This window comes from Vanessa atalanta, chromosome 24, assembly GCF_905147765.1.
Source record: "Vanessa atalanta chromosome 24, ilVanAtal1.2, whole genome shotgun sequence".
Lineage (NCBI taxonomy): Eukaryota > Metazoa > Arthropoda > Insecta > Lepidoptera > Nymphalidae > Vanessa > Vanessa atalanta.
Window position 1 is genome coordinate 7,412,975 of NC_061894.1, and position 22,066 is coordinate 7,435,040.

General features: G+C 38.3%; 1 protein-coding gene across 1 annotated transcript in view; it reads right to left on the reverse strand.

Annotated features, from left to right (window-relative positions):
* Positions 1 to 6,245: 6,245 nt before the first annotated feature.
* Positions 6,246 to 22,066, reverse strand: part of LOC125073547 — a 102,763-nt gene continuing 86,942 nt past the window's right edge. The window contains exon 2 of the mRNA XM_047684407.1: positions 6,246 to 6,329. Coding sequence (XP_047540363.1) covers positions 6,246 to 6,329 — 84 coding nt within the window. The remainder of the gene's footprint in view (positions 6,330 to 22,066) is intronic.

A 22,066-nucleotide genomic window follows, 5' to 3' on the forward strand; every position in this document is an offset into this window, starting at 1 on the left:
AATATCCAATTTTAAACTCGTGTAAAGTTCCTCTGAATGACTACTGTAATGCAAACAATGTTAAACCCTCTACTTAGTGAAATAAGGTCGGATATAGCGTAACAACTTACCCACAGAAGGTGGTTATTCCAAATGACGGTCATATATCGGACTGTAAAGATTCTAGAAGTTTCTGCCTCGTGAGAAGTAAAATGAAGCAGGCTGTTTATTACATATGGCTGTTAATTTTATATTAAATTGGATAGTTTTGTGTTGATTAATTAAACAATTGAAATTTATAATCAAAAACTTATTTAAATAAAAATTATTCTTCTTATTATAAAAAAAAAACCACCAGATAGGAAATTAAATTCTGTTTCGGAAAGAAATGCTCAAACCTGAATGGGAACCGGTCCAAGAAAGTCTGCTAGATTTGTATACTACTTTTTTATTAAATAATTGTTGACATTTGAACATATATTTCGACCAACACAGATCATAATTTACATTACCAAAGGCATTAATATTTTGAGTTGCAACTATGGGAATGGTTACAGATTTATTTTTATAAAACACGATTATGGCATCTCCTGTCTGGTACTCCGCACGCTTCTAATAAATCTCTTTGGGAGAGGGGAGAGAATCGTCTCGACAAAAACCTCTACATAAAAGTGATACCTGCATCCTATCCTATCCTATATACCATAAAAATCTCGTCTCGAACCCAAATTCTTTAGCAGTGTTCTTGAATTTGGTGTTACTTATCTCAATTATAGTACTCTCGACTCCCAAACGGTGTATATTAAGTCATCTCATTTGCCGTTAATTTCTAGGTTATTTGAACTATTTTATAATATATTAGCTGAAACGTTACTTATATGGGCCCTCCATATAAGTAACGTTTCAGCTGATCAGGTTTAACCTTTTACCAATCTTGCTTTGCCGTCTCATTCAATATTCTCTGCTGAAATCCTGTATGGAAGATTTCTCATTAGTTCAATTTTATACGGTTAGCTCTGCTAATCAGACAAGTAGCTGAAACGATCCGTGTAGCGTTCAGCATGGCTAGTGAAATATCATAAAGTACCTTTCGATCATGCGTCAAGTACACCACGATGAGGTAACTGACCTGTAACCCAAATACAACGTAACTTCGGTAACGTATTATAAATACACGTCTTTATGAACTCGAATCTATTGTATATCGTGCCATTGTTTAAAACCTATTGAACAATTTTGTCATCAATCTATTTGATGAAACATAGTAGTTGATGATGTTGTTTCAAAATAATATATAGCAGTGGAAATATAACTAACATTATCCTATAAATCAATCCTTATTAACTGTACCATTCAATATTATATAATATATTTAGGGAATAATATCATCATTTTATACCCTGTACAAGATAGCTTGATCTTTTTGACAGATGTAATTTTTTCTGATCGATATAACTTTGCAATGATGAACATATTATTTTCTTAATTTAGTGATTTTAAAAATTGTAAAAAATAAATACATATAATACAAAAATTCCTAATGATTCAAGCGTTATCCGAAAATTTTAAGACTTTTTCTATTATATATTATTACTTCAAAGTAAAATTTTAATGGAAACGTTGAAAATAATAGACGCTTGTACAATGTTACATCGGTTGGACGGTAGGGACGCGAATAACAGGCAGTCACTGCTACAAATATCGATTACAAAAATCCTTATTAAAGATCATTGTTATTTTTACGAACGGGGGTCCTTTTGATTGGAGTCTCTTTAGCTAGTATAACTCGTTTTAGAAAAATAAGTTAAAAAAAATTGAATTCCAATTTGAATTACGCATTCCATCGTTCCATCGACTGTTATATATGTTATATTTTCTGTTTCTCATCACTGGCCCGTCTGTCAAAAAGATCAAGCTAACTTGAACAGGATATAATAACCTAACAATTACTACGTATTTTATACAAAATTTCGTCCATAAATAACAAAACCTCAGACAGTTTATGTCCTCAAGTTTAACCTCATTATATATTATCAATTGAAAAATATTTCCAAGGTAAACAAAGCGTTCCACTTTTAAAATACCTGGATCGTATTGGCTAATCTCACCGCAAGTTGTAAAATAATTGACAGCCCTACGTATTACATGATATCACTAATGCTGTCGACTTAACAAAAAAAAAAAGTTTTTTTTTTTAATTTGAACTATTCGACATTCGAATGATTATTTTTTGAATTTGGAATCGTTTGCTTTTACTCGAATGACTGCATATTTATTCCAAATTAACTGTATGATTACTTGATACTATATACGTAATACATACAGTTAATTATTTACTTACTAACTAATTATTTGTTCATTGAACGTAAGTAAACATTGCTAGGAAACTACCTAACTGTCAAAGATAAGTTCAATGAACTTGAAATATAGAGGAGATCTTCATTTTGGAATGTGGAAGTTCACTATGAATAAATATGTTGAGCTTTGACATTAAGGCCATTGAAAATATTCAATCTTCTATTTATTGAGTCGAGCTGGAAAAATTATCTCTTTTCAGTATACCACCACCAATTGTCGGCCACGGCTAAGACTGGCGCGGAAGGATATCGTGGGGCCGCTCCTGGTACGTCTCTGGAAGCGCAGGGCGGACCATGTGAGTGGCCTCGTTTTGGAGGGAGTGCCTGGGCTCGCTACTCGAGCCTCCCAGGTGTCTTACACGGGTGGGCAGCCGCGGAGCCAATCATCTTTTCCGCCTCAGGGCTTCCAGTGGCGGACTCGGGGGAGTCCGTCACATTCCAACATGGAGGATGAGGGGGAAGGCGCGCGTTCCATGTATTCAGCCGCCTTACGGCGGCTGCCACTGGTGGGGTCGCGGTTGCATGCCCTTGGCGATCCCGTGGCCTCACCACTCGGCGGTATGGTGGAAACCCGAGGATGGTTTTAGTGGGTAGGACAGGGCATTAGCGTGCTCTAGCACGGGACATTAGGCCCCGGTTGAGTCCCACATACCCCTCCCGGTCCCCCGATCGGGTGGCATGCGTAAATGCATTTCCTCCTCGTAAAACAAAAAAAAAAAAGTATTAATATCTGACTAAAGTAAATATAAAAATATAGTAGTAACTGCGTCACTTGCAGTTACTTTTCCTTAACGGTATCTTCTCATTTACTTGTGAAATTGACTCCAATACTTGTAAGAGCTTAATTCAATCATGTCTCCCCTCTGCCTCTCATGTTCACCCCCTTACCGATATAATTACAACACTTAATATCTTTATCGTATTAGATATCTTAGTAGCGCAATACCAATTTATTAGTTTATATTCTTGCTTAAATCAGCTCATTTACTCGTCCAAAAACAAGAGTTACCCTACTCTCATCAGATATTCTTCTGCCAATCTGCAATGGGTACTTATTATTGTTGTCTTTAGAAACAAACGACAAAACGTTTTAGAAACATAGTTCAGTAACGTATTGACGTTTTAAGGCATGATTAATATTTTTTTGAACAATGTCTGTGCTGTGGTAACTTACCATCAGATGACACATTTGTCAGTCCTAGAAATGCCGGATTGAATCTTTGCGCCACTGGGTATTGGAAAAAAATACTCCACTAACGAAATTTTTATTTTCATAAAATGGCTAAAGTTTCCATATACAATAATCACATTTGTAATATTATTTTTTAGAATGAATTTTTGCCGCTCCTGAAAATTTACCGCTCTAGGCACTGAACACAAATACAAGAACAGTACTGCACCCATCGATTCGAAATAACAGAAATATTAATACACGGAAATTACAATCTTATCTCAAGTCCGCAATTTCGTTGTCAAACTAAAAATAGGTCAGTCCAATTCCACTTTTGTTATTGGATTACTATAAATAAAGGCACTCCTTTAAATTAGTAGCTATTAACGTTTCAGAGGGTTAGAATTGGAGAGGTATAACTTAATTTGAGGAGCTGTTTAACACTCAATGTATTGTTTGATTCAATTAAACATGGATGGAACATTAATTGTAACAGATTATATTAAGGTATAAAGCCTTTGATGTTGGGTGTTGAATTTGGTGATTCACTTGAATTAGGTATTTAAAAGTTCGTAATGGTCATCGTGAACTTAAGAATGGGCTGGAATTTTGGTAGCAGTTCTTACTGATCTTATCTATGTATTTACGTAAGAATTATTACCGTGTATAAAGATATGAATTAAAAATCGTGGAATGGTAGCAAGAATGCTAGCAGAATATTCCCGTTGAATCGCTATTCCTCTGCCTCCTAGTGGAGGCAATAAGGCGAGGCGTTATATTTTTGATGAAGCTATTTGCACTACTACTACAAGGGTCAAGTGTTTTAACAGTAACTGATCTTGAAAATATTTATACACATACAAGCTACTCGTCCCGGCTTCGCGTCACCCAATTCAAAACACCTTCGCTATTCCTAGATTCCGTACAAATGTAGGGAAGTTTTCGCCTATGATATATGAGTAGTTACAATGATATCGCCTCTCATGACATTGATATACTGTCATAACAGCCATAGTTTTAAGAAAATTTACACTCTTTGCTCAATTAGTGTCAAGATATTGTTTTTATGCCGATGGTGTTTCGAAAATCTATAAATAAATAAATAAATAATAAAGATCTACATAACACTTATATTAAAAGACAATCATTTGATAAAAAAAGTATTTATAACTTTAGGATTGTACATGTAGGTATGGGGTAGATAGGTATTGTTGTTCAGCGGTAGAAAAGTGATGAGTAATACCCACCGAGTAGAACGAACGAAACAAAAAGCCCGACCACCAAATAATCGTCGCATGGAAAATATAAATGGTCATGGCATCACCAGTGATAAAATAATTTCACAGTGTAATAGTTACATCAACTCGTTTAAGATTGGTTTTACTTGGTGTTAGGGCTTGGTGCAAACCCGTCTGGGTATGTACCACCCACTCATCAGATATTCTACCGCTAAACAACTATACTTAGTGTTGTTGTATTTTATTTTGGATGTGAGTGAGTCAGTGTAACTACAGGCATAAGGAACATAACATCTCAGTACCCTAGGTTGGTGGCAATTTGGCGATGTATAGAAACGTGAAAGTTTCTCACGGTGTCTATGGGCGGTGACCATCAAATGGCCCGTTCACCTACCTATCCATACAATAATGACTTCATCATTCATATGATTAGTGGTGACCACATACCATCAGGTGCATAAGCAAATGCTACTCCACCTACCTGTGTTATAAAAAAAATAACCTAAAATATGACTGATTTAATAATACGCGTGAAAAAACCGTCAGAAATGACAAAAGTAAATTTCACGCGTCGCTTTTAATTCCTACATATTCATCACGGAAATTACACCCCGAAAAAAAAAAACAGAGTGACTCCGGATGAATTTTTCATCTCGCGTTCATGAGCGTTGAAAAGGGGATGTTTTATGCGTTAATTGGTTTAACCAATTTAGCTGTTAGCGAAAACTGGGTGGTTTAACGTGTTGTTGTTGGTGCATTGAATTTGTATTCAGTATACGTGTACTTTATGAAGATATTTAGTTTTTAATAAAATATATGGATAAGACTATTTTTTTAATAATATTGTAATTTTAAAAATTTAATTATATTCATTTTGTACTCTCCAATTACAAATGAAGCTCTTGTTAAGTTAGTATTTATATTTATAGGTTAACTTTCATGGCGCATCGTATTGGACGGCAAGATTTTTTTTAATAGTTTGTAAGCTGACCGGCATGTAGGCCACATGATGGCAAGTGGTCGTCAACGCTCATAGACATGGTGCTGTACGAAATATTAACCAATCCGCCACCAACCTTGGAAACTGATATGTCTTGTTCTATGTGCCTGAAGTAACATTGGCTCACTCACCCATTAAGCTGAAACACAACAATACTGAGTGTTGCTGATTGGCGGTTGAATATCAGACGGACTTGCATAAAGCCCTACCACCAAGTAAAAATTACAGAGCAGTGTTGCAAAGACAAAATTAAAATAGTAAGAAATAATAACCATTCCTGACCTTACCAATGCACTAGCAACCTTGAAAACTAGGATATTATGATCCTTGAGCCTGTAGTAGCACTGTCTCGTTCAACCTACCCACCTACCTGAAACCGGGACACAACAACACTAAGTTTTGCTGTTTAGCGGTAGAATATGTGTTGATAAAAAAAATAGCAAAATAAAAATGATTCGTGGAATTTAGTATGACAAATTATATTTTTATAAAAAAAAACTTCAGGTCTTAACCTTGAAAATGAATATTTTGACACTGTCTGTGATACGCAACAGCTGCCCCAGTTGCACGTCGGGTATTTCATCCTGTGCAAAAAAAAAAAAACATTACGACAATATATAGCTATAGCTAAGAGCTTCAGCAAAGCATGTTTAATCAGGAAATGTAACATAAACATCTTACTTTAATAAGTCTGAATTTAAATACCTTCTGACGGGTAGGAAACTCAAAGAAACGCAACATCTCTTAAATTAATTATCAAAGACAGTACGAAATTTTAATTAACCTTCCTACATTACTCGGTGCTATTTAGGAGTAATAAATATATACAATAAAAGGACCCTAGCAACACGTCCATCTCATTAAATGTCAGTATCAATTAAGGCTGTAGTGGCATTAGGATTAAATGCGGTAGAACTTCTGCTAATAAGGATTTTTCATACTGGTATGTTATGACGTCATAACGTTGTAATAAACCTTTTTGGACGAGTTTGTATCCATATTGTATGCGTTTATGAGTGTTTGTATGATTCCACAGGTAATTTGTAAAGCATAGAGGTAGTATTGTAAATGATTTTACAATAGATTAGCAAATGGTCACCAAAAATAAGAGCCGAGATGGCCCAGTGGTTAGAACGCACGCATCTTAATCGATGATTGCGGGTTCAAACCCCGGCAAGCACCACTGCATTTTCATGTGTTTAATTTGTGTTAATAATTCGTCTCTTGTTCGGCGGTGAAGGAAAACGTCGTGAGGAAACCTGCGTGTGTCTAATTTCAACGAAATTCTACCACATGTGTATCCACCAACCCGCATTGGAGCAGCCTGGTGGAATATGCTCCAAACCTTCTCCTCAAAAGAGAGAGGAGGCCTTAGCCCAGCAGTGGGAAATTTACAGGCTGTTAATGCAAAAATGATGCACCAAAAATGCTTTCACTTTAAAAAGTAGGCTATTTCATACAATTTCTCATTTCATTTAGATATCCAAAATGTCACGGCTCATGTCTGTAATAACGTCGGCTTACTTAATGTTTTAACCGAATCATAAATAAAATAGTGATACTTGACGGTAGGTCACAAAGTAGGTAGGTAGGTAGAGTTTCGAAATTGTTGATAAAAAACCTTATTTTCAGGAGAGTCCCTTCTATGAAAGGAAGATGAATGGACTTGTTATTCAGGCCGCTGGTTGAACAGCGCCGTTCAGTAAAGTGGCTAGGTGTTTAATTTCATGGCTAATAAATAGTTGACTACGATATACATATACATAGACAGACACTGCTGGGTTTCCCTAGTTACACTGTTTATTTATTATTACATTTGTTTATTTATTTTTAATAAGTAACTAACTAAGTTGTAACGAAAAACTCGTTCAATATAAAATGACGTATATTAAAAATAAGCTAATTTCGAAAACGAATATGAATATTGCTCTTAAATCTTTCGCAAATTACTTGTATGTTATATATTATATACATAAGTCATATTATTTTCCCAACAACCAGTATTCAAAAAAATCTACCAATCCCCCAAAAAATAAATTAAAATGTCTTCTGTGGCTCCTCTTCTTTGACTTGAACTTTGTCAGTGAGGCGTCCCTCATCGCGTGGTGTACGCGTTTTTGCATCCATGTACCCTGGGTTAAAAGGGCCTGTTCTAGTTTTAACCGCGATCGTACCTTTTTTATTAATATTTTGCCCGAGTTTGGTCCGAGTTACTTAGCTAGTCCATTATGCATTACTATTATTTGGACATGAGTCGGGTATTGTTAAATGTGATCAGGGTTGGGATCTAAGGCTTTGTTTGTTTAAGAAATATTTACAGATACGCGAATCCTTTAGTTTTGCCTCCTGCATGATAAATAATGTTGATATTTGATTCATAGATATATTTTTAAAGCCATAATCATTTGTCGTGATTAAATGGCATATGAGTTGAGTCTTCGATAAAAAATAATATGTTATTAGTTATTTTCGGATTGGCATTTGTTTTGTGGATGTTAAGATGTTAAGGCTTCGCGACACAGCGATATTTAGTATCGTTGTGTTTCGGTTTGAATGATGAGTGAGCCAGTCGACAGCAGGCACAAGGGACGTAACATTTCCCAAGATTGGTGACGCATTTGGGCGATGTACGGACTTCTTAGAGCGCCAATGTCTATGGCGTCATATTTATTGGCCGTCTATTTATAACATAAAAAAACCATCAGGTAAATATCGTTTCATTTAATTTAAATTATAAATTAATGCTTACATGCAAAACTTTAATAATACGCATTATTATTACGCACTGCCGAGTTTAAGCTAAGAATATTAAATAAGGCGCTTGTCTGTATACGAGAAAAATATATTAATAAGGATATATTATTATTATTTTTTTTTTATATACAAAATTTTGTGTCGTGTCATGCTTACCGTGAAATCTATGGTCATCAAAACTGATTCAACTTGTAAAATTTCGACTCCGTAGGCTAAGAAAGTGGTTGTAATTAGGCTTTAAAGATTAAACATATAATAACTAACAAACATTCCAAATTATACGCCAGTAGTGCATTGGTTTTCGCAATAGCGATGTAAAAAGTCACTGGTTCGATCGTGACCCTTGAGCTATTGTCATCCCCATTTCTAGCACAACCCTTTAGCTTAATGGGAGGGGTAAATAGTTATACCAGTAATTCCATAAAATTCGGCATCGCTACTAAAAAAAACTCGTTCAACTAAATTTAATAAAAAAAAAACTGTTAAAATTAATATCAATCGAAGTGGCCGTAAAGTACAAGATTCTGTTAATTTAGTAAATCTTCATAGAAACTCTAAAGATGCCAGTTTTAATCTCGAGCTATAACAGGAAAATCCGGTTTAATCCAGTATCAATTAGGTCGCTACCGAATTGATCCTTTTTAAGGTTTTGTGAGGCTCTTTTAAATAAGTTGTTCAGTCGATTGGCTTTTAAAAATACTTGAAGAAAATTTACTTATGAATTAAGACTTTTTTGCTTATCATACTTTGAATTGTTTCCCCTGATTCACCTTGAATTTATTTTATATTAGTTGTCGCCCGCGGCTATGCTCGTCTTTAAGGCGTTGGCCGTCAGGTGTCCTTTCTTCACCCCAAATTTCATTGTATTTAATTCAATGGGTTTGGCCGTGAAAAAACAACAGTCAGGCAGACAGACAATAATATTGCTTAATATTTGTTTACAATTTTATAATGCTTAGTTGAATAAGTTCATTATCGTCTACGTATCCAGGGAGGATGCCTATGTATAAGGGAGGGGCATTTGTACCGTTTACTTTAAGTCAGACATATGTCATATCTGGTCAAGCGTACAGACACTCAACGGAACGAAAAGCGTGTCTACGGTTGTGAACTTGACTTCGATGTAGTTCATCACTCTGTGTGCTTACCTAATAGTGTAATAAAGTGTAATTAAATATGAACTAAGTGTTCTTTGTAATCTTTTCACGATAATCCACTGTACACACGATAAACAATAATAGTGATAATAAATCTGATGGCCCTCCGATATATAAAAGACTTATATCAGCTGTGTAATGAAATCTATACGTGTTATGGGACGGACACCAGGTTGGAATGAATTTTCTTTCGCTATACTCGTATATTGGGTATTAAATTTAGGTAAACAGATAATTTATTATTATAATAACGTGTGACTTAAATCAATCACATAAAATAAGTTTAAATAATATAATAGAAAGAGACAGCGAGAAAGAGAGCGATAGGTCGCCTGGATAACGCTTTTTCCTTACCTGATGTAGTCTGCCAGTCCACTCTACTATAAGCCACGTAAACGCAGGGCCGACCTTAACCATCTAGGCGCCCCGGGCTGGACTAGCGTTCGGCGCCCTTTTATATGACCATAATCGGACTGGGAAGGTCAAAGACGGCCCTTCGAAAAAAAACATGAGTTGAACTTTTTTTTTGTAATTGCTGTGTGATCGAAGACCCACTCTAGCAATATGCGTATCGTATGAGGGTATGAAGGACGAGTTCAGGATTCTTCAGATATTACTCTTCCCAAATTTGGCATCCTGGACCGTCGACCCATCGCGCCCCTCCTTAAAGCCTGCACTGCGTAAAAGCACTTTGTTACTACAGACTTAATTTTTTTCAATTACCCATTATAATAATTATGTTTATTAATTAGTATCCATATTAATAAATAACCTTTTAGTTTTTATTTAAAATAATAAACCTCTGCATCATTATTATCAGGCAACGTGCACTCTATCCGTTACGTTAAAAGCTGAACGATTTCATGTCTATGTTTGTTTTAATATTTTCTATCAGTGTAAACTTTTCTATTTATTCGATATTTATTCTATTTTTAAAGTTCATTTATTTAATGTATGTTTTTTTATTTACTATTTGCAGTATAGGTTCATGTAATTCTGATTTACCTAAAGGTTGACTAGTAAAGAATGCCTTCCGGCTTAAGTCCAACATATTAGAACTGTACATTTGTGTCCGTCACAGGACATACATTAACAACCTGTAAATTTCCCACTGCTGGGCTAAGGCTTCCTCTCCCTTTGGAGGTTTGGAGCATATTCCACCATGCTGCTCCAATGCGGGTTGGTGGAATACACATGTGGCAGATTTTTTTTTTAATTAGATACAGGCAGGTTTCCTCATGATGTTTTTGTTCACCGCCGGGCAAAAGATGAATTATAAACACAAATTGAGCACATGAAAATTCTTGCTTACCTGGGTTTGAACCCGAAATCATCGGTTAAGATGCACGCGTTCCAAGCACTGGGTCATTTAGTCACGGGACGCCCAACAGAAAGCGATGAATGTATAAAACAATATAATTGTAAAGTTGATCGTGATGATGTAATTCTAAATAAAATAAACACATTTTTTGTTGGTCACGTAATTTACACACTCACACAGTGAAGTTGGGAAATATAAATGTATAAGATACACGCATACACACAGTGATCAGCATATGAGAGCGTCATGCCGTTTGACGTATGCATATGAGTCGGTTTCACCCCCAACGTGCGCCAATAATAAATAAATAAATATTGGACAACATCACATACATTACTCTGACCCCCATGTAAGTAGCTAAAGCACTTGATTTATGGAAAATCAGAAGTAACGACGGTACCACATACACCCAGACCCAAGACAACATATAAAACTAATGAACTTTTTCTACATCGACTCGGCCGGAAATCGTACCCGAGACCTCGGAGTGGTGTACCCATGAAAACCGGTGTACACACTACTCGACCACGGAGGTCGTCGTCCAATACGTGTTTCATCATCCCATTCCTTCTTTCCCATCACGTGAATCAACTATCTGCACCCTGCTTAAAAACACCTTTTTTTTTTTTTTTTCTCGCTGAAAAAACGCTTTACGCGCTTCCCCCACGTGATGGTAAGTGGGGGGGTGTGTGGGACTCCTCGGAGCCCTGGACGCGGAGTGCGCCCAGGTACGCCGGGTTTACCCACTAAAAAAACCAGCGGTACCCTCTCCGTCTTTCGGCGAGCGCCACGGGATCGCTTACGCATGCTACCGTGACGCCCTGACGGTCGGCCTCCAACACCTAGAAGGGGTTCTCAGGGTACTGAGACCCTCCTAGTCCCTGCGACGCCTATTGAGGCGGGGGGAGAAGGTGCGCGTAGCGCTTCTTCCTCCTCCCTGGTCGTCTTCGGCGGAGCGGGTCTGCAGCGGCATCCTCTTCCCGCTCCCGCTCTGCGGCTTCCTTCTGCGACATCACGTTTTCGCAGAAGGAGCGCATCTCCGACCAGCACGTCTCGCTACTGAGCATTTCGTTGACGATGCTCGGCAGCGAGAGGGCTCCGCCCATAGTCGCCGCCAGGGTGTGCCTCTGGGGCCCCCACGCAGCACACTCACTCAGGGTATGGTGCGACGTGTCGACTGGCGCACCACACTCGTGGCAGGAGGGTGACACCTCCCGCCGCGCTATTCCGTGCAGGTACTTACCAAAGCACCCGTGCCCGGTAAGTACCTGTGTCATCCTGAAGGTGAGTGTGCCTTTCTTTCTCTCGACCCAGCGACTCAAGTGGGGACGGATCGCCTCCACTGTCACCAGGCCCGCCGTGGGTGACCCCAGATCCTCCTGCCATCGGACGATCAGGGCTTTCTGGGCTAGAGCCCTGATCCGCCCGACCTCCGCCGACCCTGGACGGTCGCCGCGGTTCCTCGATTCGACCCGGAACCGGTACACCTCCGCGAGCACCTCCGCCTGGAGCTCCCAGGGAGGATCGCCCGCGAGAAGTGTCGCCGCAGTCCATGACACCGTACGGTACCCTCTGATGCCTCTCACCGCTATGACCCTCTGCGGCTTCCGCAGCAGGGCCCGATTGTGAGCGGTGAGGGCGTCAACCCAGATCGGAGCACCGTACAGCGCCATCGACCTCACTACGCCGGAATAAAGACGCCGGCATAGCGATCCCGGTCCTCCCACATTCGGAAGGAGGCGGCCGAGAGCGGCGGCGGCGTTGATGAGCCTCGGGCCGAGATGGACAAAATGCTGCCCGAAGCTCCATCGACCGTCCAGGATGAGGCCCAGATACTTCATCTGGGCCTGCACCTTGATCACCGTCCCCCGGACGGTGATACTCGCCCCTCGTGGGGGTCCTTTCCGTGGACCGTGGAATAGAAGGGCCTCCGTTTTATTTATGGAGACTCTCAAGCCCAGCATTCCCATACGGTCCACGGTGAGAGCCGTTCCGACCTCGGCAAGGCGAGCTGCCTCCCGAAAGTCCCGCCCAGTCGCCGTGACGAGGGTGTCATCAGCGTAACACAACACCCCCATCCCGGGAAGGACGGGAGCTCGCAGGAGCCAGTCGAAACCGACATTCCACAAAATTGGGCCGAGAACCGACCCCTGTGGAACGCCGCAACCTACCCGACGCCGGACCAACCGCCCATCGACCCCCGCCCAGAGGACCTCCCTGTCCTGGAGGTACGCCTCCAGTAGCCTCCTGAGATAGGTCGGCACCCCATGGTATCGGAGTGCCTCCCGTATCGTCTCGAAAGGGAGACTGTTGAAGGCGTTTGCCACGTCGAGTGACACCGCCAGGATGACTTGCCCCCGGGCTACCGCTTCCGTCGTCCGAGTCTTCAGGGCGTTCAGAGCGTCGACCGTCGACCGGCCCGCCCTGAACCCGTACTGAGCCTCTGAGAGACCCAGACCGACCTCCTCGAGGTGCTGAACGAGACGGGCTGCGAGGATCTTCTCGAAAAGTTTTCCCGTCTCGTTCAGCAACACAATTGGCCTGTATGCCGAAGGCGAATCCATCGGCCGACCTTCCTTCGGCAACAGGACCAATTTCCCTTCTTTCCAAGGCTTCGGAAACTGCCCGCTGCACAGGCACTCGTCGAACAGCTCCCGAAGCCTTGCACCCAGGAATTCCAGGGCGTCGCACAGAACACGCCCTGGAACCCCGTCCGGACCCGGCGCCGTGTTCCTGGCCCTCAAGCGGCCGAGGGCCATCTCCATCTCCCGCTCCGTGGTCAGTGGTGGAGCCACTGCGTCTTCGATCACGGAGCGGGCCATCTGTGGAGGGACATGCTCGCCTGGATGGGGGAAGAGTTCCCCGACCAGGCGTAGGAGGAGTTCCGGCGGCATCGTCTCAGTGACGGGGGCGCCTTGGTTGCGGAACTTCCCGCGCACACCGCGATACGGGCGCCCCCACGGGTCTCGATTGAGACCCGCCAGAAGCTCCTCCCTGGCCTTCTCCTTGGCCTTGCTTATCGTCAGCTGCAGATCTTTTTTCAGCTGGCGATAAGCATCCAGCATCTGTCTCTCCAGATCCGTGTCGAGGCCGTTGCGCCTTCGACAGCGGACGTAGGCCCTCCGCGCCCGGCAGCAAGTCGCCCGAAGGTCGGCGATTTCGGGTGACCACCAATAGACGTGCCGTCGCGGAACCCTGCGCCGGGTCCGAGGCATGGCCGCATCGCAGACTTCCTTGAGCGAACTGCGCATGCGGCCCGCCAGCTCCTCTGCGTTAGCGTCCTCCGTCCTCCCTGCGGAACCCCACCGCTGCACGATCGCGGCCTCCTTGACCAGTTCTCGATCGACCTGGCCCTTCCTCGCGGATTTGTGGCAGGGTTGCCCCAGGCACGCGACTTTGCGTTTAGGTCACCAAGAACCACTGTCGGCTTAGGCGACTGCCTGGCCACCGCAGATCTGACGAAGCCGAGATAGATCTCGAACTCAGCCAGGCTGCGGTTCGGCGAGAAGTACGTTCCAACGACCACGTACTCCCCCCACCCCACCACTACGTAACCCGAGCCCCTTTCAACGAGTGAGATAGAGGGACCCGTTCCGCTTTTCGCGAGGACCGCCACGGTACCATCCGAGTGACATAATAGGGCTCGCAGGCCACCGCCAGATCGATCCCCCACTCCGCCATGGACTGCAGTAGTAGGTCCTGAGCCCCGGCTGCTTAAAAACACCTAGATTTATAACAGACAATTATTACGTAAAGTTAAAATGGATATAGTTTTTGATAACGTGTAAACAGGACCTTATCTGTGACGTCACAAAGGATAAACTATCGAAGTTCGACCGCAATGGTCTCGTATCGGCAATATAACTTGTCTACGGTCAAAAGATCAATTTACTTTTGAATCAATTTCAGTAGCCTTATCAGTTTTGGCTGCTCGTATCGAAGACGTGATGATCTCAAATTTGACATTTCACTGAGGAAACTCGATTACTGGAATATAATGTTATCTCTTTCTTCATAAAATAAAAATATCTTCGGAAATAATTGTATATCAAACTAATTTACTATTTTAGCATTTAGCTTACTTGGTAGTACCCATTCATCAGATATTCTACCGCCAAACAGCAGCACTCATTATTGCTGTGTTCCGGTTTGAAAGTGAGCCAGTGTAACTACAGGCACATGAGACATAACATCTTAGTTTAGGCTGGTGGCGCATTGGTGATGTAAGGAATGGTTAATATTTCTAACAGCGCCATTGTCTAAGGGCTGTGGTGACCTCTTACCACCATTAGGCCCATTTGCTCGTCCGCCTACCGAAACAATAAAGAAAAAAATAAACTCAGGCCCTGAAGTCTTAGCCGTGGGACAGAATTAATATAATACTTATACTGGGGAAACTCTATTCTTATTGATTTCGATTCAGTTTCTCGATCAAGAAACATTGACAACAGAAGACACGCCATTTACACGTTTCCTTATAATTGGAGCGAAGTTCTTATACGCGGCTTATAGAATGAATTGTCAGACACGTGAGACGTAAGCAAAAAGCGTTCTGCCCTCTCTACATAACCTTTTCCTCTCTTTCTTTTCGTTTGTCTCTTTCTATCATATAAAAATATTTTTTTGTTCTACTTTTAAATTCACAAAGCATTTTAAATAAAAAAAAAATGTCATTTTCATTTTATAATACTCGAATGTTATTTTTTATTGAGTCTTGTATTTATATTTATGTATATATATATTTATTTGTTTTTATTTTATTTATATTTAACACACTATATACAGCGACATCAACTTCGTTCCCACTGGGTGTCGACACCTCTTATTTTTGGTAAAGTCAATATCGCTTATCACATTCTGATATTCAGAATATCTCAACTAAACTTATACTCACTAAAAACCCACGTCTCTTCGAGCGTATCACGGGGTTGCTGCATAAAGCCTGCTTGCTTATGGCATAATTGCCTTTTAATAATTTTCAAATATTAAATCAATGCCTATATTTTATGTCAATGTCATTTTGAATTGTATTGATAACATTAATATTAAATAAGACGCTACTCTGACTCGTCTATTCATTATTGTGAATCATGTGATTCGTTGAAATAAAACTAGTTTTTTAACGGATTTAAGCCCGTGACCACGAACACTGCAAAGTGCTCGAAACGTCGGGATGTTAAAAATAATTAATATACGCGATTAAATCCGTTAAAAAACTAGTTTTATTTCAATGTGTAATAATCGCGAAAATCTAAGACAACATCATGTGATTCGTATCATCCTCCTGCCCTTATCCCAATTTTACTTGGGGTCGGCGCAGCATGTCTTCTTCTTCCATACTTCTCTGTCGGACCTCATCTCACAAGTAACATTCTTTCTAACCATATCGTCTTTCACACAATCCATCCATCGTTTCTTGGGTGGTCCCCTTCTAAATCCATCCACATCCATTCTCAAGACCTTCCTCACAACAAGGTCCTCATTCCTCCGCATACCATGTCCATACCATGACAGCCATACTGGGGCTTATATAAGTGAAGGAAGCTCCTTATAGAACACTTTTTCCTGAACCAGCAAGTTGTTGACATTTAAGGCAATACAATTTTGTGACAAACATATTAATTGCATTTTTGCAATTATCAAGATACAAAGTTAGATTATAATGCTAAAATAAATATTTGTGCTTAAAATATTCTTTTATTGACTTATATACTCAAATATAATACTAAGTATGTAACCGATATATACCTAAAAATATTAAACAGTAATAAGGAATTAAAAAACCTTCTCAAAATATTCTAACGTAACGTGTTAAGTCACTGTGAATAAATGTAACGCGCGTCCTCACTACTGAGCAATTCCTCGGCTATATTGAATATAAAAAATTCCTTCCGACCATAACCAACAACGCCGAACCTTTATTGTAATATCTTTCCTTTTCCCTTCTGAATCCTGAGCGTATCCTCCGTGAGATCTTCTCGTGAACCATTTTCCATATCATTTCATGTATCCTTTTTAAACATTTCGATATAATTTTTAATAATAAATTATACTGTGAAATGTTTTCCTTTATGTACTTCGCACCCTTCCTTCAACCGATCTACCCTTCTCACGCATCAATCATACGGGCTCATTAGTGTTGAAAATTATACAAATATCTGTATAATATATAAGTCTATTATACAAAGGTCCCTTTACAGTTAACTATAATAAGTGAAAATGAAATTCACGCTCGTCCCTTCGATATAAATTTAAGCGGGAAATAGCGAAGCGATTACTAAATATACTAGAACCTCCGAAACGCACTGCGTATTCTAATATGTGGTTATGTATATTCGTTTGGAAGTAATTTTAGTTAGGCATTATAAAAAATATATTAGTAAGTAATTCATTGAAAAAAAAAAGTATTTATTAAGTTTCTTGCCGGTTCGTCTCGGTATGTTCATTCCAAACCAATCTACATTCCTTTTAATCTCGTTACTTATAAGAAACTACTTGAATAGAGAATTGTTTGATGTTGATTATTTGGTTATGTTTTATCAATTATCCGAACAAAAAATAAAAAAAAATAATAATAAGTTCTCAATAAACTATATTTCATGTTAATATTATGTGTAAAATAAAGTTTATAAATAAAATTAATATAAATATAAATGCAAAAGTTTTCATAATATCATTTATGAAGCATTTCTGAAAATCTTAGAAAAACATATGTTTTTATACGAAAGCACCACAAGTGTTCATGTGTTAGATTAAGGAATGTTATGTTCCGTGTGTGTTATATTTCAAACCCCAATACTATAAATTATATTATATTGTGCGTGTGTGTGTGTGTGTGTTATTACTCTGATAAACATCATAAATATAATTATTGTTTTGCTGTGAGCGATTTAAAATCGTCTTACGTGGGTGTTGGCTGTTATTTGCTTAGAAAATTTAAAAACTTTTGAATTATTAGTATGCTCTGTGCAAGACTGTCTGGGTAGGTACCACACACTCATCAGATATTCTACCACCAAATATCAATAATGAGTTTTGTTGTTGAAGGGAGTGTGCCAGTGTAAATACTGACACAAGAGTCATAACATCTTAGCTGTCAAGGTTGATGTCGCATTGATTGGAAACAGTTAATATTTCTTACATCGCGCCATTGTCTATGGACAGTGGTGACCATTAGGTGATCCATTTGCTCGTTCTACATAATAAAAATAAAATAAATTCACTTATTTTAATATTATACAAACATTATTAATAGAATACACTAAAGTCGTGCACAAATATAATGAAATTTTGATGTTAAAGGGAATTCAAACGCAACGTTGCGACAAAACACATCTGGTTCGATAATATATTGAACACTGCGAGTAAGTTTTGAAAATATCAGGATATTTGAATACGAATACTCTGTATTAAATGCAATATTATTGAATATATATTTATATTGAATATAGAATATTATATTAATAGAGTTCTATAATATGGTAGAGTACGTGATTTTATCGTTACTTTTAGTACTCTTTTTGAAATTATTCATAATATTGGGGTTGGAAATATAAGAGTAATGATTTATACGATAATTAATTCTAATTTGATTTAATACTCAATATAATTACAATAAATATAATAAATTATCAGATCAATTTATTACATTTATTGTAGAGCCATCTAACTCTGTTTGCAGCCTACTCGCGGCGACGTCGAGCAACCTATTATCGAGATAGCGGTGACCAACACCTATGGAGATAGGTCGACAAGCAGCTGGGAGACATGGGGTCCGGATCCAATAAATCACTCAATCCGGATGAAGGCCTCTGTGACGTCCTTGATAAAAAACATATCATAAAACTAGTGCACTATATTCCCAAGAAACTTGTCACGAAATATGTTGGAGACTAAGAAAAAGATGAAATACGATCTGGGTACCACTCGGCGCCATGTCGATTTCAGGTCGCATGGTGAAGTATGCTACTGGTTCCACTGAAGTGACTCATCAGGCTCAGTGTGTACAGCATGCTACCGCTGACATCAATACATCGTCACAGTTCACACCAACCAAAGCCAAACATCCTCAGCTTTACAAAAATATTAGGATTGGGTCATGGAATGTCACGGGTATACTGGAACCAGGGAAAGTGAATTATAGGTAAAGGACAATTACACTATCAATTCGAAGTTCTAGGAATAAATCAAACATGTAAGAGACTTTATATTTTTCAGAACTGGAAAATAAATGTAGGAATGGTATTTGTGTATCACACATATGTATATATGTTACTGTAAAAGCTCGAACTAAGGTAAATCTTAAGATTTTCCAGTAAAACCTAAGATTTACCAACATGAGTTGGTAAATGTAAGTAATAAATACTTATATAATAAATACTTATATAAAGGGACGACTTTTTCGGACTTTTACCATTCCAACCTAATCTAACTTAACGTCTAAATCCTGAGATTTACCAAGTGAATGATGGTAAAAGTTCGAATCCTAAAGTTTTATGGACATTTACCATTCATAATCGGTAAATCTTAGGTTTTACTGGAAAATCTTAAGATTTACTGTAGTTCGAGCTTTACAGTAACATATACATCAATAAATAAGTGGTGTTATACCGCCCAGTGAGTTATTGGATAATCACGACCAAATAACAATACTCAGTATTGTAGTGTTCCGGTTATAACATATTAGTTCCCAAGGATGTAAAGACTACTTACCATCAGGTGGCCCATATGCCGGCAACCTATCCTATAAAAAAAAAAACCCTTTTGCAATATTTAAGAGCAAAGCCGTGTTATATTCTTCTCGATCATACAATGCGTTCAAAAACCTTATTTTTGATATTTTCATTACTTTCGCTATTTCTTACTAAGCTATAATCTAATGGTTCTTGTAATTATTTTTAAATCATTATGATTTATGAGCTCGAATCTTTAAAACCAAATATTTTAAGCTAGTCATTGTAATTAATGTTCCATTATAAGAATAAGCTTCCTTGTAATTATCTCGTTAACGGCGAATTATTTTATGTCTGTTTATAGAAAATTTTTAAAGACTTCAGGTGACTTGTGAGAACTTTTAGAGGGTATAAAAATGGTAAATTGAATGAAAGCGGTTTTAATATCTTTGTTTAAAATTTTCGATAAGATTAGTCTCAACCGTGTTATTCATTCCGTTTGCTTTTCCATTACTGTTAAAGAAAATTAACAAAGATAATTTCAAATTGATATTAATATTATTTAATTTATATTTTATATGTCAAATCTATGGAAACAGTGCAAAGAACCGGAGCTATCAAGGAAAAAGCTGAAGAGAACAAACGATCCAAACATTTGTCTCATAATCCAAATTTAGTATTTGTCTTATTTGCGGTTGAAAAAATTGGACCTTGAAGTAATAGTGCATAAGCCATGATTAACATTATAGCACCTAATCTTTTGCGTCTTCTAGTGACAGAAGAACTGGTTAATTTTTTGCTCACAATTGTGATTCAACGAGCAAATGCCATGTTACCATTCTTGCCAACATTACACGCGGTCATGATTTGCACAGTACCTATTTCTATTTGAATCTAATGAAGGCCTTAATGTAAATATTGTATTTTATTTATAAACTTTATTTTACTCGAAAAAAGGAAATGTTATTTCTAGTAAAATCAATAAGCACTATCACTTTAATTTGATGAGTTTTGTACGTTGATCTCAAGTCTTAACGAAAGCTAAGTTCAATAGGGTTAAAGAAGGTATTAGGGGTGTAAAATATTTAAGAGATACAGATTTTTTTGGTCGCAATCTCGCAATAGAAAAGAATGACGATTTTTTTTTGTATAAGTGGCAAATAAGTAGTAGTCTCTGATGGAAAATGATTACCATCGCCCATCGACGTCTGCTGGTCTTTGAGGAAAGATAAAAACCTTCGAAATATAAAAGTAAATATTCGTCTATTTAAATATAGATAGAAGAAGTAAAATACAACTGTAAGTATTGATAAGTTTCCGCTACACTTGTAGTTGGATATTTTAAAGGCGAGAATGGATAAGTCACGCAAATCCCTAGACAATGGAAGACTCGGGTTTTCCTTTCCTTACCGAACATTCTAGAATAAGTTTAGTTTCCATGCTTTTGTAATTTAATTAATTTTGGAATTTATATTTTAACAAGATTCAATGATAAATGCGAATTCATATTTTAATAAGCTTAATATATTTCTAAGAAAGTTCGAGACTTGGTATGTTACCTGGATAGGATTTTATGTTTATCCGGCTCTGGTGAGGACCATGTGAACGTGAACGTAATACTCCTCAAAGTTCACACTTTTGTGTAAGCTTATCTAATGTATATTAGTTTTGAATAAGTGAAAAAAAAGATGTTTCGCTATTTAATTTCAAAAGTTATCACAACTTAGAAACAGTTGTACCGTGTCATGACATTAAGTATAAAATATGTTGAAACAAACTGAATAAATGATGACGTTAAAAACTTGTATGAATACTTTATTAAAATATCTACGTATATATATTTCCATAAAGTATTATAAATATTCCGGGAAGCAAATGACTCCATTCCACCTGATGATAAGTTTTAGTGGAGTCCAAACGCGAGGACGACCAGTACAGTCAGGAAGATTGAACTGCACTAGCCATCCTAGCTAAGGCTCTTACGACCCGCAAGATGCCTCTTCACTCCTCGTTTGAAGAAACCCAGGTTATATGACGGTAAAACACGTATGCTGCAAAAATTTAAGTATTAAGTATGTCCATACTTATATTATAAAGGTGGATGTTGGCAACATTAAAGTAATTTGAATTATCTTACCAACACAAAAAAAAACAAAATCGAAATTTCTAGACTTTTACCATATCTTTATTTTCGCCCTCAAGTCTGGCAGATTTTATTTTAAAATTATATTATGATTTTCCAGCTAATGACTGATGCATACAACACCTTAAATTATTAAGAAACTTGAAATAGAAGGAGGTTATCAATTCATTCATCATCTATGAATCTATTTTTAATTATTTTTTTTGGGATATTTCCCCTTTGATCCGACTAAATTTGAAACGAAAAGTTTTAGTTAACAGATGTTTTATTTTCG